The following is a 25,747-nucleotide window of genomic DNA, read 5'->3' as shown; positions in this document are numbered from 1 at the left end:
ACAATTTTTCTGTCTTCCGAAGCGTTGACATTCAAGACAATCTAATATATTAAATTCTCGAGTCACGGAGTTATTAAACTCCTCTAAAATGGCTCAACCGATTTTCGTGAAATTTTCTGTGCATTCTTTCGGTTAGATCTGCGACAATTTGCCGTCCAATGACAACATTTATTTTTCATCATGAATAGATAATTAAATGAATGTTTTTCCTAACTTTTTTTGTGCCTTGCCTATTCTTAGCATTTAAAAAATGTTTAATATTAGGTTTTTACAAATTAAATAGTGTTGTTATACTGGTAACTTTGATCATAAATTACGAACGTTAGGAATTCCAAATTCAATGTTGCACTTGTTTTTCAAAAATACGATTCTTTGCGTCACACTATTTATAAAATGAAAACATGAAAAATCGCGAGGTCACATTTCATCTTCAACATAGTAAAGTTTTACAAGAAAATTTGTTTCGCGCATGTCACATATGACGGAATATTGCGCAACTTAAACAAAAATCGTTTTTATGTGTCAATATTGATGCAATTATAGAAAATGTTTTGAAAATTTTCGTAATAACCTGTAAATAGTGTAACTTGATAAAATTGATCGAAAGCTGTGAAGTGTGAACTCAATTATTTTCGGTTTGAGTCATAAACTAACTTCTTGGAATAAAAACTACTTAAAACTTGTCAACATTATTTACCTAAGTAATTATACTATGGAGTATTACGTATTTGTAAAGGGGTTACCTTTTCAAATACGTAATACAGCATGATCCTGAAATCTCAAAAATTACTGAGACAATTTTCATGTAATTTAGACAGTTTTGGTTGGAATATAACTAATTAATATAAAAAATCCGTCGAACATAATTTATAGGTATGAAGAAATTTGTAGAACATAAATAAACATTGTAAGAACTAAATATGACAACTTGTCAACGGGCGCGGTATTTTTTGTAACGGCTGGCTAGTTTTAGTAGTAATCTTTATAAAATTTAATGCTTAACTTAAACATTTTAAGCATCTGAGGAAGCGTTCAAGTTCAACGTCACGCAATTTTTAGAGATTCTTGGATTCTTGCCCCACCCCCAGTAACGCGCCGTAACGTTTTTCCGCATTAGTAAAACGTTTCGTTACCACTCAGTGACTCATTAAACCTAAAAGGTGACATTTATGTGGTGTAATGTATTTAATATTACAATATCGGATAATTCAATCCCCGCATCGTACCGTTTTAACAAACCCCCCCCCCCTAACTTCTTTATATTGGTAACACAATGTAACTTAAAAACGTCAGTAAAATTGATAGTTCAAAGTCATCAGAGGGGAAGAACTGGCAATAAATTTCTGGTTACTAATTGATATTGATGCGTTAGCTTCGTTTTAACAGACACAGGTGTTTGAATCTTACAAAAGCTGCATTGCTCGTACTTCCAAACCTGTATGTTTGTAAATTACCATCAACAAACACAGCTGTGGCATGTCGGTGATGAGGATGTTGTTAACACCTCCAGTGCTTATTGACAAACAGTACCATTAACGATAAATCTAAGGAAACCGCGTACCAGTTTCTTCAGGAGCAAGCTAAGATTCAAAAATCTGAGTGCCGTGCGTTAAAAATTATTGAATATTTTGTATGAGTTCATAATTGACGCTGTCTCCTATCTGCCTCTTGTTTTTAGCATATGAAGATTTATAAATATCAGTTGAATTTCTGTATTCGTGCTTGACACAGGCCATCGGCTTTTGGGTCGGCTTGCCGGCTTCCTCACGATGTTTTCCTTCACACACTGCAAGATTACAGACGCCACTACACCAACACGGCAAGGAAATTAAAACTAATTACATTTAAAACGGATAATTGTACCCGTTTTCTTTTTTACATTTTCTTTAAGTAATAGTTATTTTATATATGTTATCAGTTTAAATATCTTGCAAATAAGTTATAGGCATGAAAATCCCCGCTTTATCATTTATCTGAGTGGGTCAAGTTCGTTAGAGAGAATGAGATTAACTCGACATATGCACAGTTTTTATTCAATTTTCGACAGCTAGATTGTAAATTTAATAAGAGCGAACTAACGGAGCGCTGAATATGTTTTCTCGAATAAACTAAGTTTGTACGAGAAACATTGTTACATTCTATAGCCACTATATCTATTATAGTCCCATAGATCCCGTGTCAATTCCGATATATGTGGTCTGTGTGTATCTATCATATGTATATTCATATTATGTAAGGAGACGTCACCATCTAAAAAGCATCCGTTAAATAAGTTTGTATTCGGTAGTTTTTTTTAATTCATTACACACATACAAATCTTTCTTTAGTACTAATGATTAAAAAAAATCATTCAAAACGTGTTATATGATGACGTCAATTACTCGAGTAAAAATAAAGGGTGATAATAGTGAATCAGCTATAATCACCTATTAATCATTACTTTAAACTGTGAAAATCTTTGTACATAGTAGTTACTTGACAAGGCCGGTCGAAATTAGAATTGTTCAGTTTCAACAGATTCCATCAAATACCCATGAAGGTTTCAAGGTCGGTTTGTAATCTGCTAAAAGCTTCCACTCACCAACCATATTTCCACCAAGTATATTCCTTGAATGCTGGTGCAATACGACTCTTGGTACAACAGAAAAAGACGTCCAAAGAGAACTAAACTAGTGAAGTGAATATCAGTCCAATGGCGGTGTCTGTTAATGAACATTACCTTAGTTAAATTCACTAGTATTGTAGAAAATTTATTCAACATAATATTACTTATTAACCATTATAATTTTATAGGCCAGATTGTTTTTATGTAAAGTTGCTGTTAGCAGAGTGTAATTAAATAATAATTTGTTGAAATAGTTTTATTATTTTAATAAAACAGAAATTACGATAGGTACAACCGGTCTAACAAAGTCATCAAAAGGAACTAAGTGTAGAGTATGAAAAAACCACAACTATAGAGTGCGCCAATTTTATTTTTTACAGTCGCAATCTCTTTTGTCATTAAAAAAAAACAAGCTGACAAAGTTCTTGAAATTCTTAATTTTGTATAATGTACAATTAACATTAACTTCTTCCTAAAGGCTGTTTAATTTCATCAAAATGAAAATGCCAGTTCCGGGTTATCTTTTGTCAGTCTCCAAAAATTGCGAAGGCCATCTAATTTTCTACAAACAATCACACACGTCACCTATAAGGAATGAGGATTTACGTCAAACAAAGAATCACGTAACACATGATTTTACGCTACAATACGAATTGTTTCAATATGAATAATAAACGTGTTTATACACGCGAAAACTATGAAAATTATTGTCAAGAGAAACAAATCGTATATCGTAAAACATTTGTTTGTAGCGTTCATACCACGAGTATATTTTGACGCGTATTTTGAAAAAGGAATATTACGACTATATTGTAAATAAGCTATTGGAGTTTTACACAGACTGTTTGACTATATGTTATTTTTTTTTAAAGAATTATGTAAAATCTATAGTTTCAATATTTGCAACTATGTAAGGATTGTGTATATACATAATAATTTAGTTATTGTTTTGTTTATCAATATGCGCCTTTTTTTATAGAACAGGGGGCAAACGAGCATGAGGCTCACCCGATGTTAAGTGATACCGCCGCCCATGAACACCCTCAATGCCAGAGGGCAAAATGGGTGATACATAGAGAATTTCTTGTATAAATTTTATACTCATTTCAAAAATTCCTCAATTTGGAATTCCAAAACAACAAGGCTTCATGAATATATTGACCGGATAGTGTCATAATATTAAATTCCTTTAACTTACTAATTTATATGAAACAGGTTATTATTAACAGGAGAAGGTCCTTTCAGTTCTTAGCACGCATGACGCCAAGCCAAGATTTCGTTTAATTCCAGTAAAGGCTGAGGTGCTAATCGTTGCAGTAAGCATGCCCAAGCGGCATCACGCTTCTCATTCCCACTTTGCCTGTTTGTCTTTCGTGTTACACTAACCCGTAAACACTCTCCTTCCGGTGAGCTTAGTGGAAACTTTTTTAACTCTCAATTATCAAGATAGCTTTTAAGCTCAGTTTACTAAGCTATCAATAATATAAATGTGGTATTGGAGCCACTAATCATAGACTTTATAAATTTGAGTATTCAGATTCAAGTGTAATATTAAAATTCGAAATGGAATTCAATGGTTTGATATATAAAAACTTTTTTGAAAGTATGGCGTAAATATATTTCTGCTTTGGTATACGATCTGGTCTACGATCTGTAAAGGGATACCGCCCAGGAAAACTATCATATGCGTGAGGGCTTGCGAAAGTTACCGTAATCACTTCTCAGTACTAAGAATGGTACAAAAATGAGTCGGAGAGGCAGGCCTTAAATTGGACATATTCATTTCAATTACAAATCTTGAACATGTTTTAAAGTATCGCTATAAAATTATGCGCGTAATCCCATAATAAAATTCAAACTTCTGCCTAATCTTTAAAATTACGACTTAAATTCAACTTGGATTTCGTACTGTACTTTGAGAGGTTATATAAATAACAAAAAGAATAAGTCTTTTAAAAGTTTGTTTGTTTGTTTTTTTTTTACGTAAAAGAAGGCAAACGAGCAAGAGGCTCTGCTGATGTCAACTGATTAAGCCGGCCATGATCACTCCAGAAAATTCGTAAGTTTACCTATAGTCGACCCATTGACCCGAGCTCGGGTGGGTACCCCTGTGGTAGTTTCCGCTTGTTGATGATCTTCTTTAATAGATAATTAATAATTAATATTAATAGATAAGTAATAATTCATTTACAAAGAAATTTCACTTTTGACATTTGTACTTTGTACGCACGCACCTTTATTTTGATTCTAGCTGTAGTCTTTATTAGTACTGTGAATTTATCGAAATTGAAATAAACATTCTTTTTTAATTTAAGAATCATACAATTTGGTTTATTCGAAGTTTAAGGAAAGTATAAAAATATGTAGTTACTGAATTTAATACTATGTGAACTTATGCAGTCATCGCTTGGTTGACAGTGGCAATGCAATGTTCTTTAGTAAAACTAAAAAGTAAACATGGTTGTTCATGTTTTCTTTTTTTTTTAATAGTGTCCTGATCACTGTATACATGTTTTTTAATTGCTTTTTTTGTTCGTTTAGTTTCTATATTGCTTATGTACTTTTGCACTTACCTTTTCTAATTTTTTGCCTGGAAGAGATCGCTCGAAAGCCATGAATCCGTCGGTGCCCTCCTCTTTATTTATTTCGTCAATTGTATTGTATTATTTCTATATGCAACGAAGTGAATAATAATAAGAATTCGACTTAGGGTCCTTCAAGAAAAGAGCGTACCAATTTTTTAAAGGTCGGCAACGCACTCGCGAGCCCTCTGGCATTGAGAGTGTCCATGGGCGGCGGTATCACTTAACATCAGGTGACCCTCCTGCTCGTTTGCCCCCGGTTCAATGAAAAAAAAGTGTTAATAAATAAATATTAAATATTTTATTGTTGTTTCGAGTTCTTTTTAGAAGTCATCAGACTCGATTTACGTAGTTATATTAATTGAAAAGCTGTATTTTATACTCCGTTACATATTTGTCTAAAACACTGTTTTAACTTTTACCTATAATTCATATGGGGTATTAAAACAAAGATTGCGAGTTAAATATGATTTAATTTCATAATTTTCTTAGCAATATGTAATTTCATTTTCAGCATCTGTTATAAATATAGACACGGCGATACATTTTAACAATACTTTGTAAAAGCGTTTAGTCAATGGAATGCTATGTATTGTCGACTATGTCTTTAAATAAGTTTAATTGGAATGTCTAACATTGATAACCCACACTTTGATGACAATACTACACGGGTCTTGGTAAACTAACTTTAAATCATATCTTCCATTAAATATTACCTACAGACAAACTTAACTTACAAATCGTGCACTGCCACACTATGGCACAGATCTTGTTAATGTGTTTAGATTACAATTTCGCTTCAATATTTGACGACCGTATGGCAACTGTCATCAGTCTGGAGTAGACTCTCGATTGTTCATATTCCCACATCTATTTCACTTACAAATTCGAGTTGCATTATGTCTCGCACAAACCATTAAACAACCGAGAATCTACTGTACAATTTTAAAAGAGATTCAAAAACTCATCACTCACATACGAACACTTAAAAATAATATATACAAAACTCTCAAAATCATACACATAACATTTCATACAATTGAAAACATGAGGAAGTTCGGATTTAGAAGAAGTTAGGTCGACTGTGGCAAATCACAAGAGAGCGATCGGTCGATTTAAATATAAAACAATTTAATACAATTTTACATCTAAGTACGTTTACATGTTCATTTAAGTTTTCGATAAATAAGTAAACATATATTTACAAGCGGATAACATGATCTATACTTAAGAATGTAAAGCATTTTAAATAATACACTGAGAATTGACATAACGGGGCTGTAAGTACATTATTGCGAGCGGGCGAGCTGGAACTCAATTATCAAAGTTTGGCAAAACTACACAAATGGGCAGATTAAATATCATTGACGCCTTGTAAATTCGTGTCGTAATCTTCAAAGTTCAGCGGTGGTCTGTGGGAAGACTCGTGACTAGTGAGACTACTATTTACTCTTACCACAGAACTTTTTTCCTTTTAGAGCACAAACTCGAGCGCAGACGAGCAAACGAGCGCCCATGATATTACACAACCATACGGAATTTCACATCTCCGGACTGGCTTTTTGTCCCATTCAAATGTTTGCTCCCCCTCTCGCTTCAGCTACCATTCATAAGGCGTTTGTGATGCCGCGGCCACCGCGGCCGTGCTAACCTAACACTGTTCAGTCCTCGTCACTGTTATAATACTGTGGTAGTTGACTAATACTCTGTCCACTCAATGTTCGTCGCTGGCAACGAAACGCGATAAGCGTTGAAGCGTAAATGCTGCAAATTATTAGACGAGTCACCTACGTGCCCTCACAGTTTCGCCGCCTCTGATGCCTGCCGTGATGATGGCGCACGCCGTGACACGGGGGCTTGATGGAGTTCTGCGACGGAGGCCGGAGTCTACGCTGGGGGCGCCACTTGGGCACGGTGCCCGCGATCACAGTGTTGTGTCTGTTTATGTCGAAGTCGTGGGCTTCCTTTAGCAGCGAGAAGCATTTGTGCTGTCTTTCGGGAAGGTTGCTCTTTCCGCGTCTCATCTGAGCGCCTCGCCTGTTGAATCCTATGTAGCGGTCTTCGTTCTTTACCAGGTGGTATCTGTTGTAGCCGTCTACGAATTCTTCTTTGAACAGGCAGTTCGGTTGTCTTTCGGCTTGAAACCTTGTCTGAGGACAAAGAGTTATTTGAAATAATTTGAATGAATATGCGTAATTATATAGTAAAAATGTGTAATATCTTACCAGTCTTCTGCCGACGAGTCGTGAGCGGTTGAAGCAGAGGTACATGTCTTGCACGGGCGAGTGGATGAGCAGGTCCAGGCTTAAGCCGCGAGTGCTGATCGTGAGATTCGCTGAAACAAACGAATATTTTATTAGTATAATATGATTTATACGCGGTCAAGATTTTTTTTAATGTCTTAATATACTCGTATAGACAAGGTTCGTGTGGTAACTTCATGTAATTATTCTGGTCATGTAACAAAACAGTTTTCGTTAAATGTTTTATAATATGGGATTTATAGGTTTAAAGTAATGCCCAATAGATGGCGCAAATACAGATATAAAATAAAATTGAATTTTAAGCATACAAAATTTATTTTTATATTATACACTACGTCTTACGTTTATATTTCAGCACAAATTGTCTGAAAGAGATAGCTTATAATAAGGCCGTTCCACTGAACCTTTAGAAACACTAAATAAATGTATGCTTATAATTGTTTACAAAGAAGTTTAAATAAATAAATTAAATATAAAATTCATAACGTAGTAATGGCTTTATTACATCATTTAACTGATGAACATTCTTTGAATATCTTATACAATATCTCACATTAAATATATTTAAACCAGATAAATTAAACGTATATTATAACCACATTATCTATGATCTTTGGAATACCTAATTATGGGAAATAATTAGAATCATCTGACAGTACACCACGGGCGATAATAAATTTTTAAAATTAAAGTCGCCGCCCTTTACGTATAATAAATTCAATTAGCCACACACAGGGAATGTCATAGGTGCAACAAACTAATCGGTAATGATATTTGAATATTAAAGTACGAAAAGTCTATAAAATTAATCTATTATTTGACAACAAGTCTTTGACACGTGATGGGATTACATGGCGATAACAAACATCTTTTATTTGTTTTGAATTTTAAAACATAAAGTATTTGTTATCTAAATTATATCGTTGATAAAGTTTGTTCTCGTCTATATTATAGTTTGTCTAATAATATTGATATAACTACATACTGACAATATATATATAACATTGCGACCGGACGAACAAACGACGAAGCGCCGAATAAAAATTTAGTGAATGTTGAATAATATTGTTTATATTTTTTGTCTAATATGAGGCAAAGGGGCAAGATCGTCACCTGATGTTAAATGATACCGCCGCCTATGGACATTCACATTGGCAGAATGCTCGCAAATGCGTTGCCGGCCTTTCAAGAATTATATTACAGATATTAAAACAATTTTTTTTTATTATTACTAGTATGGTTGATAATAGTGTTTGTGTTTTGAATTTAAATATTTCTTCAAACAATTTAATAAAAAGATATGCATATTTTATTTAAAATTTCCAACGACCTAACGAGGACTTATATATATTTTTTATGAAAAATTATAATTTTTCCATACAAAAGTTTCTTAATTAAGAGCAATTAAATCCATGACCGATATTTAAAAATGATTATAAAAGTTTAATCGTTAATTCTTGTAATCACAATGAATCAACATAAAACTCCGCCGAAAGGATTTGTGTGTTCACAGAAACAGCATCATGTAAGCCGAGTCATCGATTAGATAACACGAGGAAAGTTGAGTGGAATTCGATGACCTAACACGAATAAAAAGAAAAAGGTACAGGCGACATCGGCCATATCATTTCAATTAAAATAAAAATGCTTCGTGCTTATAACATAAATTTGTATTTAATTTTTATGCGTTGCCTCGCACTAAGGGTGAATGTAATTATTTTATGATTTAATCTGTAGTAATATGATTGTTGGTGAGTTCTTGGCAGTTTTCCACTCCTTTGATTTCAATATTTTATAATTATTGATGTTCATGACGCATGTGGCGTTACCTCGCTCTTGACGTGTACGGCGTTACCTCCGTTCCATACAAGGCTTGAAGTGCAAGCGAGAGCGCAGAACAATCGACAAAGAGGCACATCGACTTCCGCGTTCGGCAGCGTTCGTTAAAAAATTGACATACATAATTGTATTTATGCGTACAAATAAATGTAACTTGATCAATTCAATTGCGATTTCCATTTACCTCCTCTATATCCATACAAACCAAACAAATAAAATTAAAATTTTCTTTTGAAATATGCAACTATTCCATCAGTATTTTCTTATGACGTTGTCATGTTCAAGTATCGTCAGTAAACCGACTTTACAGACAACCGATTTTTAATAGTGTGCCACATTAGCGCTACGGATAGAATTTTGGACCTTACACATATAAATATATATACTAGGTACTTATTTTAAAGCTGTTTACAGTTTTGTAATATTTTCACAATGTTACATTATCAATGAGCCATATTTCACGTTTAATTAAAACATCAACATTGCCTAACCACAAATTTTTGAAGACTACGCAAAGTAAACATGATCACTTTGATCTCGCCGACATTTCCTATCAACATGAAACATTATCAAACTCACACAAACATAGTGCCTAAGTCTGTGTTGCATTAATGTTTCTATGAACCTATTAATTAATATATTGAAATAGTTGTTTTGATCTATCATGTTTAGATCTATCCAAATAAATGCGGGAGTGGAAGACCAGGCCTTATATTATAATAATTAAAGAATATTAATTATTTAATAAGGACGTCAAGGCAGAATTCAAAATACCATCCGTATTACCTGAACTTCCGTCGTTTGAGCGTTTCCTAAGACAGTTTTTGCCACTAAGAGATACCAACTGTCCACCGAATTATTTCCGAAAATAGAGCGTACCTATTCAAACACTGTTGCCAGCCTTCTGGCAATGTGAGTGTCCATGGGCAATATCACCTCATATAAAGTGAGCCCGTTTGTCTCCTACTACTTAAAAATAAATTAAGTAGTTATAATAAGTACAACAATAACACACAAATATGTCATAGTATATACTTTGTGAAAATTTACGTAAGAAAATTTACATTTAGGAAGACTGTTTGTTTAGAATATGCTAGATTTCACTTGAAAACTGTTACTCGATTCGATATGCCCTTTGGAAACGGTAACTTGTCTGTTTATCAGTCAAAGACCGGTTGATACTTTGACGGTGGAATTAGTGCACAAACAAATTAATAAAGGCAGCAAGTTGGTCAAGGAATTATTTTAAATTAAAATGTTTTAAGTAATTTTCCAAAGTAGAATTATATTTAATTATCGATAATAATTTACAAGTAGATTTTTAAAAATAGAATTAAATTTTTCTGTATATTGCTTCAGAGTAACCGCTTCTTTTATTTAGGGTAGTAGCTAAACCTTCTTGAAATTTGATAAACATTGAAAATACCTAAATAAAACTATGTTAAATATATTTTTAAAAATATACAAAGATTAGATATAGTAAAATCATGTTTTCATCAAAATTTTCCTTTAGTTTGTTATTGAAAAACATTATGTATTCTATACAATGTTATTTTACTAATATGACGGAGGCACGACAAATTTCGAGGCTATTTGAGCTAAACAGTTTTTCAAATAGGTTTAAAGGTTAAGAAAATATTTACAGTTTCTGTTAATATCTTGTCAATAAAAAATAGGATAAGAGGCCACGCGGTACGCAGTTCTTAAAAAAATAATAAGATATCATTCCTACACCGAAATTCACGGAAAAATTTGCTCACACTTCCTCAGCTATGGACTCAATGCGTAAATGCACCACAGATTTTAAGATAGGCCGCATAGCGCTGCTTGCGAGGACAGCAATTTGTGATAAAAGTACAAAATATTTCAAATATCCAGGATTTAAACCTGTATGGTCTGCTGTCTGTATAAAGAGAAAAGAGAAGAGGAATAAACTCGAACAAGGTTAATATCGGTATTAAAAAAAACTGTCCCATAAGAATGCTTCTTTTTTCTAACATAGAATATATTTATGTTTTTGGGAATAAATATCTAGCTGTGCTAGTAAGGTTACATCTGTTTAATCCTAATAATAACATTATTAGCAAAATAGGATTTAAAGGATTTTCCTGTGTGTGTTATTTGGTCAACGTCCGGCTATCATTGATAAGTGATATCGATATAATCGTAGGCTGCATTTCCTGAAGATTACTTTGCGAATGTTCCAATTACGAAATTCCATTTTTAAATATTCACTGCTTACATCACGTCCCATCATTTAAAGTATTTGTCAGATTTTTTACTAAATATGGCGCCATTATAATTAATCCCTGGCGCCATTTTTTGTATCGACTAATCAAATTAATTCGATTTCAAATTAAGAATTTATATCGAATTTTATAGTTTTAAATTTAATCCGCAAATAATAGGCAAGTTGTTTCCAGCAACTGCTATCGATGTTTACATAAATAAAGCAATTTAATTTAATAAAAAAATATTATAATTAATTTGATTATTTGCTCGTAAAAATTTATCGCCGCCGACCTTGTCACAAATCATACTACAAACATTTGATTTTACGTAATCTTCGTAATTTTGAGATAACTGTTGAAAGGTCGCGACCTTTTTTTGTTAAGACGCTTGCCGACAGTTGTTTTTCAACAATATAGCAATTATCACGTGAGCAAAGGTGGCCCTTCGTAGGTTCAAACTCCATCGGGAATAATAACTTTTTTTAATCGTCCGCATTTAACAGTCGCTCTTTCTGAAAAGCATCATGAGGAAATCGACTAGAAATATAGAAAGGAAATGCTGTTGTGAACATTTCCTTGAAGGTATAGAAATCGCTATATAGTTAAGGCGCTAAACCAAACACAATAAATATGTCTAATGTCTATTTCAGCATATGAAAACGTAATACGTATTCGTTTAACGTAACGTAAATTCGACATATTAACAAAATAGTACTAAATAGTTTTTTATTTGGAGTATTTGACCAGCGTGGTCGTATTTGGAAGTAAACGATAGCAAACTTTATAAATGAATTTATAAGTTTATTAATATATAAAGAATTGCCAATACGAATTTATATTATTTTGTATTTTATTACCTCACCGCATTCTGACTTTAGACTATTTTAGCGTTGGGCTTTGATGATAGTGAGTACTTTAGAAGGACAAATATCAATATCAATATCCCTTGACCACGCCATTAATTTATAAATTTTATAATTTAATTAAAAGTCCCACATCTGTCATCTTACAAGAAGGTTAAGGGTTTTTATGATAAAATGCTATGAACTTGAAATTATGTAAACGGTACAATAATTTAGGTCATAATCCATACTTTGATTCTTAGAAACGAAAACATCAAATATATCAATAAGTTTTGTTATTTATCATCTATATCATCATATAATCTATATTTATTTATAATTATATTAATATACAATTACAAACTAAAAATATATCTAATAACTAACCTTAAAATTTAATTATTAAAAAATATTATTAAAAGGAGTCCCTTTAGGCAAAAATCAAATCTCAAATTTATACATTAAAATGTCAGGGGAATGGTACACGTTGATGTTTTTATTAAATCGGTATTCTAGGCCTAACTACAAATAAATAATTTTTGAATGTCTCTCTTTGTCATAGCGTAAACTTAATTTGACAAAAAGAGACGAAAGAGTTCTTGAAATGTCTTATAATCGAGATGACATAAAAAAAAACCCCAAATGTAACGCAGAATCGGCTTTGTGCATCGAAAGCAAACAACGTCTATGGCGAGAGAACGTTGAGGTATTTGCTACCGCTACTTATATGTAAATGGAGTACCCGGTCAGTTATTACATAACCTAACGTTAAGCAACATAAATAGAACTTTTTTTATCCTGAAAGAAAGTTCTTCAACTGAAGATCTATATGCATTTGTCGCATCTCATAAACAAGACTGCTATTAACACAAACCATGGTGGTTTTTAAATGTAACATATTATGCTTTAGATTTTTTATATATATAACAATTTATGTGGATAAAAATGCTTAAGCTTAAGAGACAATAAACACATTAAAATCCATAAAACGATTTACTCATAGTTTATAAAAGTCTTTGATAACTAAGAAAGCATTAGACTGGTAAGTGAAGATTACAGCTGTCGGGCTACATCTAATCCAACAGATAGAGCCGCTGCGGTAGGTATACAGAAGGATCTTTACGTGCCTTAATCGCGATCTGTTTCCATTGTGTATCATTAATACATAATGTATAACGTTTCCATGAAAAGAAAGAGGAAATCTTTAAAAATGTTAACTACAAATCTTTTTAGTTTCAATCACTTTGACACACTTATTCACGTACAGGACACAATACGATAAAACAATTGAGAGCTATTTTAAGGTCTGTTTCACAATGTATGGATAAAGTATCAAATAGCTATGCAACATATAAATTATTCGGAAGATAAAAGTTCCGAATAACAAACTTCGCGTTTCATGACGAATAGCGATATCTGACATTTGTGAAACGCAACATTAGTGTTTATCATACCAATAAGTAATTACGATTATTTGGAACTTATCCGGACATTGTGAAACAGACCCTTAGACAATTAAAATATTTCACGAATATCCCTACTGTGAGTAGAGATGTACTTAATAAACTTGTTACAAGGACAGTGATTCGCCAGTACTCAAGTGCCTTTGCTAGCTACGTCAGAAGGCGACATCGTCCGCCGTTACTTCATGTGACCAGCTAGGAAGCTAACCTGACGTTGCATATAGGATTCGGTGTATTCCTTTATTAAACTAATTGCATAGGAAAAAGGACCTTTAATTGTTCATTGAGTGAACTAACAAAAGTTCTATTAAGTGTTAGTAATTATTTTTTTAATGTGTATATACTATATATTAATTTATTATGTTTTGGGTCACCTGTTCGCACAGGAATGTGATTTTATAAATATATAAAAATAATTAAAAAAAAAAACAAATTAACAAGGCTACCCATAAACGTAACTTATCTAACGGGAAACCGTTATAACGATTCCGTGTCGGGCGACAACGTGAATAAACTCCAATAAGCGCCAAGCTGACGACAGGATGCATAGGAGCTTAACATAAGCACGGATTGAAGCCTCCAGTGTATACGGAGCTTAATCTCACACTTTATCTGCGCAATTAAACGCACTTGTTGAGTAAATACGTCCTTTACTGAGGACTTAGATTAAAGTTAAGGGTTTTAATAATCTCTGTATATATTTTATTAAACAAATACATGATGAAATGCGAGCAACAAATTACAACATATAACATACATTAACGGATCAGGTAGAAAGCCTTTGATGCCGTGCCTACAAACGTTTTAGTGAGAATTTATGTGAAAATCATATGTGAAAGTTTATCTTTGTGTAGGAAATGGGAACCTTACTATAAAAGGTACCCCAAATTTTCATAGGGTCAATAACCGCGCGTACTTTCTGAATTTTTTAACTGATGAACTGTTAACTGTCAAAACTTGAATTGCAATCAAATGCAATATTATTTACACTTTATTTGTTCACGCCATCCAATCACCTTAGTCCTCTCTGTCCTCATTTTCTGTCCCAACCGCACCCGTTCCTTAAACACCACTCTCTCTCTCTCTCAATATTAAAGAGTGGAAGGAGGGGACTATGAGACTTGCGCCCGCGCCTCAGAGAGAAGCCACTACCGCCGTCGCGAGGTCACGCTTGCTCACTTCTATTACTGTGTTTACGCTACCGCAGAGTACCAAGTACTTACCGCTTAATATTCTATACGTGGTCTTCTCCCACGGAGACAAGTGAAGTGCCTGAGGACTAAAGGTGAGTGGTGTTTCCCATATTTCTTCTTTTTACGCCGCATTCCACTTGCCCCTCGGCCCACCTTTTCTTGGTCTCTGCCATTACATTGTTTGGTCCTTTTCGAGCCGCGATATACTATTTTAGTTTGTTTCAAATCGCGATTTTATTTAATTTAATTTAATATATATATCTTTGTCATTATGGAGACTCGTAAAGCGGCTTCTGAGAAACAAGGCGCTAACAGTTCGCTTGAAATTGATCGAGCCGTTTTAATTGCAAAACGAGACAATTTATTTTCACGTGTACAAGACTTGTACGATAGGTCAAAGAAAACCTCGCAGGAGGCTGACATAAATTCTTTTTTATCGGGTATGATATCAATTGATAATATTCGGGATTCGTTTTGTGAAACAGTGAGTAAAATAAATGTTATCGAATTAACTATTAATCCCTTATACACTGTCAATTTTAATTGCATAAATTCATTTGAAGACATGTATTGTCACTGTAAATTCATTTTTGAGAAATTTAATAAATTTGTTGTAGGTAGGAATGATTTATCTGATGCAAACCAACACCAACGCAAATCGTTTCACTTACCAAAGTTGGAATTAATGATTTTCAACGGTGATGTCATTAAGTGGCCGTTATTTTACGAATCCTTTAAACGTACCATTCATGAAAATCCTGATCTTTCAGATCACGAACGAATTCAATATTTAATAAGTAAATTATCTGATTCGGCCCTCTCTGTTTGTGCAGGTATAATTCCAAATGCTGAAAATTATGCTTTAATTTGGCAAACGCTTATAAACAAATACCATAACAAACGAAGTTTGGGTTCAGCTTATATGCAAAAGATTCTAGACTTCAAACCGCTTACCACCGCTTCACATAAAAATTTACAATTGTTTCTTGACAATTACTGCACCGCAATATCAAGTTTAGAATCATTACAATTAGAAAATTTAGCTGATTTTATATTACTATATTTATCATTGAAGAAATTAGATTCTAGTACAGTTCGTTCCTTCGAATTACATAATATTAACAACCCTACAATACCTAGTTATAAAGATTTAATTGCATTCGTACGCGAGCATAATAGAATAGCTCAGCATTTGGATACTACTCGCACATTCCATAACAAACCGGTTTCTTCGCGTGCGTTTGTGTCGCTTACAGAGAAGCGGTCTAATTGTTCATTTTGTAAACGCGTCGATCATTTTAATTTATATAAATGTAATTCATTTAACGAATTGTCTATAGATGATAAATACACTTTTATCAAAAACAATAAAGGGTGTTTCAACTGTTTAAGTTTATCGCATATGTTAAATAAGTGTAAGTCTGCATGGAATTGTCGTAATTGCCGCATGAGACATCATTCTACGCTGTGTCGTAATGCGACTGTTTCTCAAGAAAATATGCACGCTAATAACTTGAATCGCATGAGCAATGCAACTGCGCCGCTTGCTGGGCCTCCCGCTAATAATACACCTAATTTACCTCCACGCAGCGACAATCAGCCGATTAATAACTCAAATATTTCACTTTGTAATATTCGGCCTGCTGTTTCCGAAAGTAATCATACATGTTTATTAGGTACGGCGCAAGTATATATATATGATTTAAATGGTAAACCACATACAGTTCGTGTTTTAATTGATTGTGCGTCTCAAAGCACTTTTATAACCATGAAATGTTGCGAAAGATTAAATTTAAAGGTTACTAAATTTTCGAATAAGTTTGTAAAAGGTATAGGTTCCGCTTCAAATCCGATAATAGGAGAAGTTTCTACCGTTCTTTCTTCTCGGATTAATAATAATTCTATACCTTTAAATGCCTTTACTATAGACAAAATAACAGACTGTTTACCGGTGGCACAAGTTAAAAAGTCTTCGCTGAAACATTTAAACAATATTACTTTGGCGGATGAAAATTATTTTCATCCGTCAGAGATAGAGATACTTATTGGTGCACCGCATTACGCCGATATAATGTTGTCGGGTCGTGTTACTGGCGCACCTGGCACTCCTACCGCTTTCGAAACAATATTCGGGTATATTATCATCGGTAACGTCCCCTTATTGGGTTCTGATTGCACCAATAACTGTAACAGTTATACCGCTATTTCGCTATGTTCTATAGTAGAACAACCGCAGTTAGAAAATTTAATTAAAAATGAAAAATTTCACCATGTCACGGGTGATCAAAATCCTAGTGATTGTCTATCTCGTGGCTTATCACCCACTGCATTTGTAAATAATTCTACTTGGTTCACTGGCCCAAAATGGTTAGAACTGGAATCATCTGAGTGGCCAATTACATCTCTAAACTCTGAAACAGCTGTTGATATAGAAGAAGAAAGAAAAATAGTCTCTATTCCTGCTACAGTGTGGAGTGATCCAAACCCAATTTTAGAACTGTCTCATCGAGTTTCTTCTTGGTTATTGTTTCTCCGTACAGTGGTATGGATATACCGTTTTCTAAAAAGACTTCCTAGATCTACTAATATCTCTGCTGACGATATTAGTTGTGCTGAAATACAGATATTTAAGGTTTTACAAAAGGTATATTTCTATGATGTCATCCATAGCCTTAAAACTAGTGGCCGCTGCTCGTGTTCTATTCAAAGATTATGTCCCTTTCTAGATGCTGATGGGTTGATAAGGGTTGGTGGTAGATTAAAAAATGCCAATCTTCAGTATGATCAGCAGCATCCTATTTTGTTACCGCGAAAGGACAGGATAATTGAGTTAATTATTTCCTATTATCATCGTCATAACTGTCACGCTGGTCCAGTCACTTTAATGGCGATTCTCCGACAACGTTATTGGATACTATCGTGCCGCAGCATAGTGCGATCAGTTATACATAAATGTAACTTTTGTTTTAAAGCAAATCCTCATCCTATTATACCGCTCATGGGTGACTTACCAGACTATCGTGTAAACGAATCTAAAGCTTTCGTCCATACCGCTGTAGACTATGCTGGTCCTATTTCAATAATTCCTTATCGAAAACGTGGAGTCCGCTCTATGAAGGCTTATCTTTGCATTTTTGTTTGTATGGTGGTTCGAGCTGTACACGTTGAGCTTACTACAGACCTTAGTACCAGTTCATTTCTTTCTGCATTCAAGCGATTTATTGCGCGTCGTGGCGCTATTTCTGTTCTTTATTCAGATAATGCAAAGAATTTTATTGGAGCAAAAAATGCATTATCAGATATATTTACACTTACAAACTCGATTGAATTTCATGATACATTTGCCACTGAGCTTGCAAATAATCGTATACAGTGGAAGTTCAATCCTCCTCGAAGTCCTCATTTTGGTGGCTGTTTCGAAATATTTGTTAAGGCTTTTAAGAACCATTTGCGTCGTGTGGTAGGTGAACAGTTACTAACGTATGAAGAAATGTTAACTGTTCTTACACAAATTGAATCAGTTATCAATTCTCGACCGCTTACACTTTTAAGTGAGGATCCATCTGAGCTCACAGCTTTAACTCCAGCTCACTTCTTGATGTCATCACCAGTAAAATTTATACCCGCTAGAATGAAAGTAGATGATGAACCAGTTTCACTTTTAAAACGATATGCGTTGTTGGATGGTATGATACAATCATTCAGTAATCGATGGAAATTGGAATATCTCCATTTGCTACAGTCGAGAACAAAATGGAATACACAAGCCAATCCTGTCACAATAGGTACAGTTGTAGTTATAGTGACAGATAACGTTTCTCCACTTTCTTGGCCTTTGGGAAAGGTAATGGAAATTTATCCCGGAAAAGATGGAATTTGTAGAGTAGTTTTAGTCAAAACTGCAACGGGAATTTATAAAAGGCCTGTTGTGCGTTTATGCCCATTACCGAACCAATAAAACTGCCTACAAAACCGCTTACAAAACAACTTACAAAACCGCTTACAAAACCGCTAATAAAACCGCTTACAAAACAACTTACAAAACCGCTTTAAAACCGCTGATAAAACCGCTTACAAAACATCTTACAAAACCGCTTTCAAACCGCTTACAAAACAATATACAAAACCGCTTTAAAACCGCTCGATCAACCGCTTAATACACCGCTCTCCAAACTGCTTTATGAATCTTTTACAACCCGCTTTACAAAATCGCTTTACAAACCGCTAAACAAACTCATATAGTTCTATGATCTTTTTTACCAATCGCGAATATCAATTTTCTTTTCTCATTGTTATTACTATTATTATTTTTTTTTTGTCTTTTTATTATTATTTCTCTTTATAAAAAACCCAAAGGTTTTTTAGGCCGGGGGCAATGTTCACGCCATCCAATCACCTTAGTCCTCTCTGTCCTCATTTTCTGTCCCAACCGCACCCGTTCCTTAAACACCACTCTCTCTCTCTCTCAATATTAAAGAGTGGAAGGAGGGGACTATGAGACTTGCGCCCGCGCCTCAGAGAGAAGCCACTACCGCCGTCGCGAGGTCACGCTTGCTCACTTCTATTACTGTGTTTACGCTACCGCAGAGTACCAAGTACTTACCGCTTAATATTCTATACGTGGTCTTCTCCCACGGAGACAAGTGAAGTGCCTGAGGACTAAAGGTGAGTGGTGTTTCCCATATTTCTTCTTTTTACGCCGCATTCCACTTGCCCCTCGGCCCACCTTTTCTTGGTCTCTGCCATTACATTATTTTATTTACGAAATCTATATACAGTAAGGTATTTCGTAATAATTTTAAATGTATTTTATGTAACTTTTTATATATAAAATAAATAAATTAGTGACGCTACAACGTCTTTATCTATTTGATTCAGAAATCTGAGGCCAAGACCTATCATGATCATTTTTAAATCTAATATGCAAGTAGATGATCAGCCTCCAGTGCCTGACACACGTCGTCGACTTTTTGGGTCTAAGACATGTCGGTTTCCTCACGATGTTTTCCTACCCCGTTCGATCAAATGTAAAATGCGCACATAAAAAGAAACTTCATTTTTATATATTATTTATTGTTCTAATTATATTAATATACAATTACAAACTAAAAATATATCTAATAACTAACCTGAAAATTTAATTATTAAAAAATATTATTAAAAGGAGTCCCTTTAGGCAAGGTTCTGAAGATACTAGCAGCGTTCCAACTTTGAATAGCTAGACTTATTCTTTGTGCGAGGTAGCTGCCAGCTCTTCGTTCTCCTGTGGTGTCGACAATATGTGATGTTTTTTTATATATTATATTCATAACAATATAGCCCATGACTTTGGACTACTTTCTTCCTACGAGCAAGAAACGTACGCTGCTCTTTATAATTTCTAAATACTATATAGTTTATTAAAATATATTTTATGTTGATATAACAATGAGCCTTAGGCTATAAAAGAAGTACTAAACGCTGATATAATAGTAATCCTTATATCTAGGTCATTGATTGTATAAACATAGCATTTTTTGATAATATCAATTTATACATTACGATTTTATCTCTGAAACTGCTTGTAACTTCTAGTTATCAAGAAAGATTAGTGAAAAATAATCCTACGGTAAAAAAGTAACAAAATAATCCTAGATTATAAACACATTGACATCACCGCGCAATAGATAGAATAGAGAAACTATATAATGCTGGATAATATCAAAAATATTTATCTGTCTCTATCTAACCTTCCAAGTGTTATGGCGTATAGTCAAATTAAAAAACAAAAGAAGAAAGGAATTGACAATCGTATTTTGTTTTCTTAGTATATTTTATTCACGATGTACTCGTGATTAATATGAAAAGAACTCAAGAGCTTGACCCATATGAGTACAACTTATACAGCTTACAATAAAGTAGCCGCGGGTGAGAGGTCACAAAACGTTTCGAAAAATCGAAGCAAAAATTTAAGAGTGCAAAGTTGACGAGAAATCTGGTATGAAGCAAACTTCTAGGTAAACCTAGTGTACGTGTCTAGTAGCAAACGTGTAATTATGTAGGTACCCTAAAACAATGCCTTAGCACTGTTCACAAATAAATGTATTTACGCATTAATAAGAGCGAATTTGTTTAATTATTACCATTACTCGTTTCGTCGTAAGTAATCGTGCTTCGCCGCTGATCATCTGACTTGAGAGAGACCTACACAAAAGTCTGAAAGCCAAATAATACTCACTGACCCGAAAGAATGTGTGATTTAGTTAGGGTAAGCATTCTACGAAATATCTTGTTAAAAGTTGTCTTCAAATAAAAATAAGATTCACAGTATGTATAGCTGAGAATCCTATATATATTTACTATTTATCATTAAACATTTGCACTTTTGTATCGACTGGTGTCAACGGCCAGTAATTAACCGATCGGGTAGAAACTTGATCAATAAAACTAAAGAAAAATTATCTTGGTTTTTAGTATGTGTGTAAATTATTTATAATTAGCTACGGTATATGATAGGAAATGTTTCGAATGTTTCCTTAAGTTTAAATAAGTTCTCATAATGAAAAAAAAAAGCTGAGATAATTATTGTAATTTCAATTTTAAAAAACCGAAGCATTCTGACTGACCAATCATTCCATTAGTGTTAAAATAAAACCTACAGTATTTGATCATATCATTGGGCTATCGCTCCTTTGCCTGGGCCATTAAGACACTACTTCCTTCTTTGAGCTTTTTGCTTCAAGTTCGGGATTTCTACAGCTTAAAGGTTCAGCTAATCATCATTTAGCCACCATTCAGCGTAATTCTGGCCTGCAACATATCCAGCCCCGTCTTGTGTAGTAGTTATGTTATACAATATTAATGAACAAATCATTATATTGGTAGCGATCCTATTAGTTTTGTATATAAGTAAGTTGCAAGTTTGTGCACATTATATTTTTAAAATAAACACACTATCAGCATTTCGAAAAATGCATTGACACGTTGAATGCTTTAACAATGGATACAAAGTAATAGCGAAAAACAAAACCTTTTTATAGCTAGGGATGGCTATGGTTTAAAAAAATGACCTGGATGCCCGTACGGATCTGAGTGGACGGAACCGCTACAATGACCACGCTCCACTCGGATCCGAGAGAAGAGCACTTAACGTGTTAAAATTCAATGCAACTGCGATACTGTTTAGCGTAATAAAGTCGACTGTTTTTTATGAATAACACGGCCAGTCTAGACCGCAACATGACAATGACACTAATGCTATCTGAATTTAATACAATATGCAAATAATAATAGGAAAATAAAGGTCACCGCGAATCTTTGAAATCATTATCTATAATCAATTCATGGAATGTTGTGTGTCTGTATAATAAGCATTTAATTAATGTAACACTGTCTTCATTTTACACATATTTACTTAATTATAAACTGTGGTGTGTTAATAAGCTATGTTACGAGACAATTTCTTTTGTACATATGCATTTGTCTTGGAACTTGGTGCGAATCAAACGATTGCCTTATTCTATTTCATAAATAGTCTTAAAGTTTCAAGTAAGAAGAAGTTTCACACCAGATCTTAACATATTTATTTTTTATTTGTACCTTTATATCAAGGCGTTAACAGTATTGTTATTCTAATAAGAGTCATAGTGCGTTTTAGTTAGACCAGGTAAAATAAATTTGTTAGATAAAAATGTATACAGGTTAAGTAAAAGGTCACAAATAAAATATTTTTATTTGTGATTGAGATGAACAGCCATTAACAGTTGTAACATTACAGAATAATTATATTTATAATAACCAATAAACCATAGACTAGTAAACTATTAAGACCGTAACAAGAGAAGTTGCCAAACAAATTAAATATTTATAAAAAAATGTATCCCAATCAAGGCGCATAACCTATGAAGAAAATTACGCAAAACCATGTTTGTCAAAATATCCCTAAATGGAAGTAAAATTTCCATACATTATCATGAGCTATCACCAAATATCGATGCCCTAATAAATCTAGACACCAGTGAAATTCAGGTGTCACCAAAACTAGGTCGATTTCCAACGACTCAGGGTTTTGAACTTTATTTCCATAGATAAAGAGATGACGTTTGCCTGATTCATGCTATCAGCCGATATGAGAAATTGTTACAGTGATCGAAATCAGGTCATTCTTACGTATTGATAAAGATAAAACTATTTGTTTTCAATGACATGAATCATATTGTCGTCTCCAAACAAAGCTACAGTTTAAACGGCCATTTTGTTTATATTGACAAATAGCTTTAAACGAATGAGAAACCTTATATTGAGATAGAAAAAAAAATACAGTAAATTAAGATTTGTTTGTTTTTAACTCAAATTTTAAAGGACTGATTCAAAATTCTTAAACGGCCGGCAACGCACTCGCGAGCCCTCTGGCATTGAGAGTGTACATGGGCGGCGGTATCATTCAACATCAGGTGAGCCTCCTGCCCGTTTGCCCCCAGTTCTATAAAAATAAATATTTCTTCATAGGGTACCTATATATTTCCATTGTCCAGCTATACGAAGGCACAGGTTGCAAGAACGTACTAAATGCATTCACAGATTATAAATATTATTGGCTGTATGATATGAGTTTTAGTTTTTAATTCGTCTATTTTTTAACATATGTATAACAACAAGGTAGTATATGAATAGACTTTTGTCATTAATAATATAAATAATTCAACCCAGGATTCCCAGTAAAACATGGTTCTTAAGTTCTAAAATTGACATCATTTCCAGAATGCGTTTAGAACATGTATATCCACTTCCAAGGAAGGTTTCGTATTGTTGAAAGTAATATTTGTGATGTGGAGAAAAAATTGGTGATGTCGACCATATTTTTATTTTTTTGTACCCAATATGACCGCACGTCCTTTCTGAATCCCTTACAATTACTACATGTTCCGTTTTCGACTAAAATCTCCTGCCTCTTGCTTCTTCCTTTTTTGCATTATAATGTATTATCTTCTTTCATAATCAATCATAATTTTATAATATTGATGTATGTATGTTTATGTTTATAATGTGATGTGTTTTTTTTCTCGCGTGTACATTTCCTAGTATTTACTTTGAAACTGGCATAAAGTTATTACTATTGCCATAATATTAATAAAATATAATAATGAATATATCAGTAGTGTGTTTCCATTTTGCCACACACTAAATCACTGTTTATTTTAATATACCGAACATTAAAAAAAAACAATGGTTTAACACGACACCTTGCAATACAAAGTTAAATATTTACTAAACATAAATGTTTTTAGCGACAAAGTTGGACCACCCAAGTACATATAATAATAAAATTGTGCTCGGCTTCAATCTGTATATTGTTATATTTTATGTGAGATATATACGAAAATAATTTCCTACATTGATATTTTTATATTTTTTAACAAATATCTAAAATGTTTACTACTTATTAACCATGACAATGAGATATAATATGAGATAATTATTTAGCTAATTGCGTTTTTAGTTGTGGAGATGAGAGTGTAAACAAAAGACGATAGGAAGCGTTTCAAAGGACACAGTGGATCTCTCGGCAATGATGCTGCCGACGAGCTTGCAAATAGATGATTAGTAATGATGCCAGCTGGCCAGTACCCGTTCCTTCCCTTGCCCTTCACGCAAGTCAGAACTGAGGCTTCGAAGTGTCCAGGAAACTACTGATCTTCCCCAAGTCTTTACCTCATCTGGTACGTGGCCAGTTTTGCATGGGATAGCCAAGCTCTCGCTTTTCTAACCTTCTAGACCGAAGCTGATCCAAATAACGGAATGCCAAACGAAACCGGGGCTAAGCACTAGCGTACGATAAGGCTACATTCGATAGGACTTTTTAAAACGCACATAAATTTTCTTTATTTCAACGCTAGATATCGCGTGTGGGAATCAACAATTTTTATAACTTATTTGATTTTTATTAAGATTTATTGTTAACACGCACGCATGTAACCTTTGAATTTTTTGTTTTATTAATTTTTTTATAGAAAGGAGCATGTTCTATAAATTACATCATTAATTATCTGTCAATTACAGTTTTTATACATATCGTATGCCTAACTTTCGTACTAACTGAACGTCACTATTTACATACGTTTAAATAATATTGTTATACCTTAAGTGTAAGTATATGTTAGATTTTTTTAATTGAATAGGAGGCAAACAGGCAGGAGGCTTATCTTAAGTGATACCGCTCCCCATGAACACATTGCCAGAAAGCTCTCAAGTGCGTTGCAGGCCTTTTAAGAATTGCTACACTCTTTTCTTGAAGGATCCTAAGTTCAACTCGTTGGAAAATACTTTAGTTAGTATGAAGTTTTGCCCTTAAAAATAAACAAACAACCACAAATAAAGACTAAAAATAACTAAAAAGTAAAATAAAAATAACAAAAATTGATTGAAGCTTCAAATTAAATTCAATTGTTAAAACAAAATTTACTAATTCGATTAAAACTTTCAAACACCACTTAAAATGCCCCAAAATCCTTTCCCGGTAGTTATTTTTTATTAGATTATTGTAAAATAATTGGTTACGTGTGGGGTATTTTTTGCGAGCGCATTATTGTTATTTAGTTTTTAACGTATAACAACTTAATTTGGGAAGGGCGCCGCCTCTCAATTGATTTCTTATAATTTGCGGGCCGCAACAGATCTACGCAAAAAACGCATCGAATCGGTTTTTTAACACTTGAAAATAACTTGTCATTATATTTAACAACAGTATTC

General features: G+C 33.6%; 1 protein-coding gene across 3 annotated transcripts in view; it reads right to left on the bottom strand.

The window, feature by feature from the left end:
* Positions 1-5,647: 5,647 nt before the first annotated feature.
* Positions 5,648-25,747, bottom strand: part of LOC110992617 — a 100,018-nt gene continuing 79,918 nt past the window's right edge. For all 3 annotated transcript variants that reach the window (XM_022258501.2, XM_045629479.1, XM_022258502.2), the window contains 2 exons: positions 7,413-7,522; positions 5,648-7,337 (listed from right to left, as the gene is read on the bottom strand). In XM_022258501.2, the coding sequence (XP_022114193.1) occupies positions 6,975-7,337; positions 7,413-7,522 (473 nt within the window). In that variant the 3' untranslated portion in view covers positions 5,648-6,974. The remainder of the gene's footprint in view (positions 7,338-7,412; positions 7,523-25,747) is intronic.

This window comes from Pieris rapae, chromosome 9 (assembly GCF_905147795.1).
Source record: "Pieris rapae chromosome 9, ilPieRapa1.1, whole genome shotgun sequence".
NCBI classification, from domain to species: Eukaryota; Metazoa; Arthropoda; class Insecta; order Lepidoptera; family Pieridae; genus Pieris; species Pieris rapae.
The sequence above is the reverse complement of the archived record's forward strand: the minus strand, read 5'-3'. Positions and strand labels throughout refer to the sequence as shown.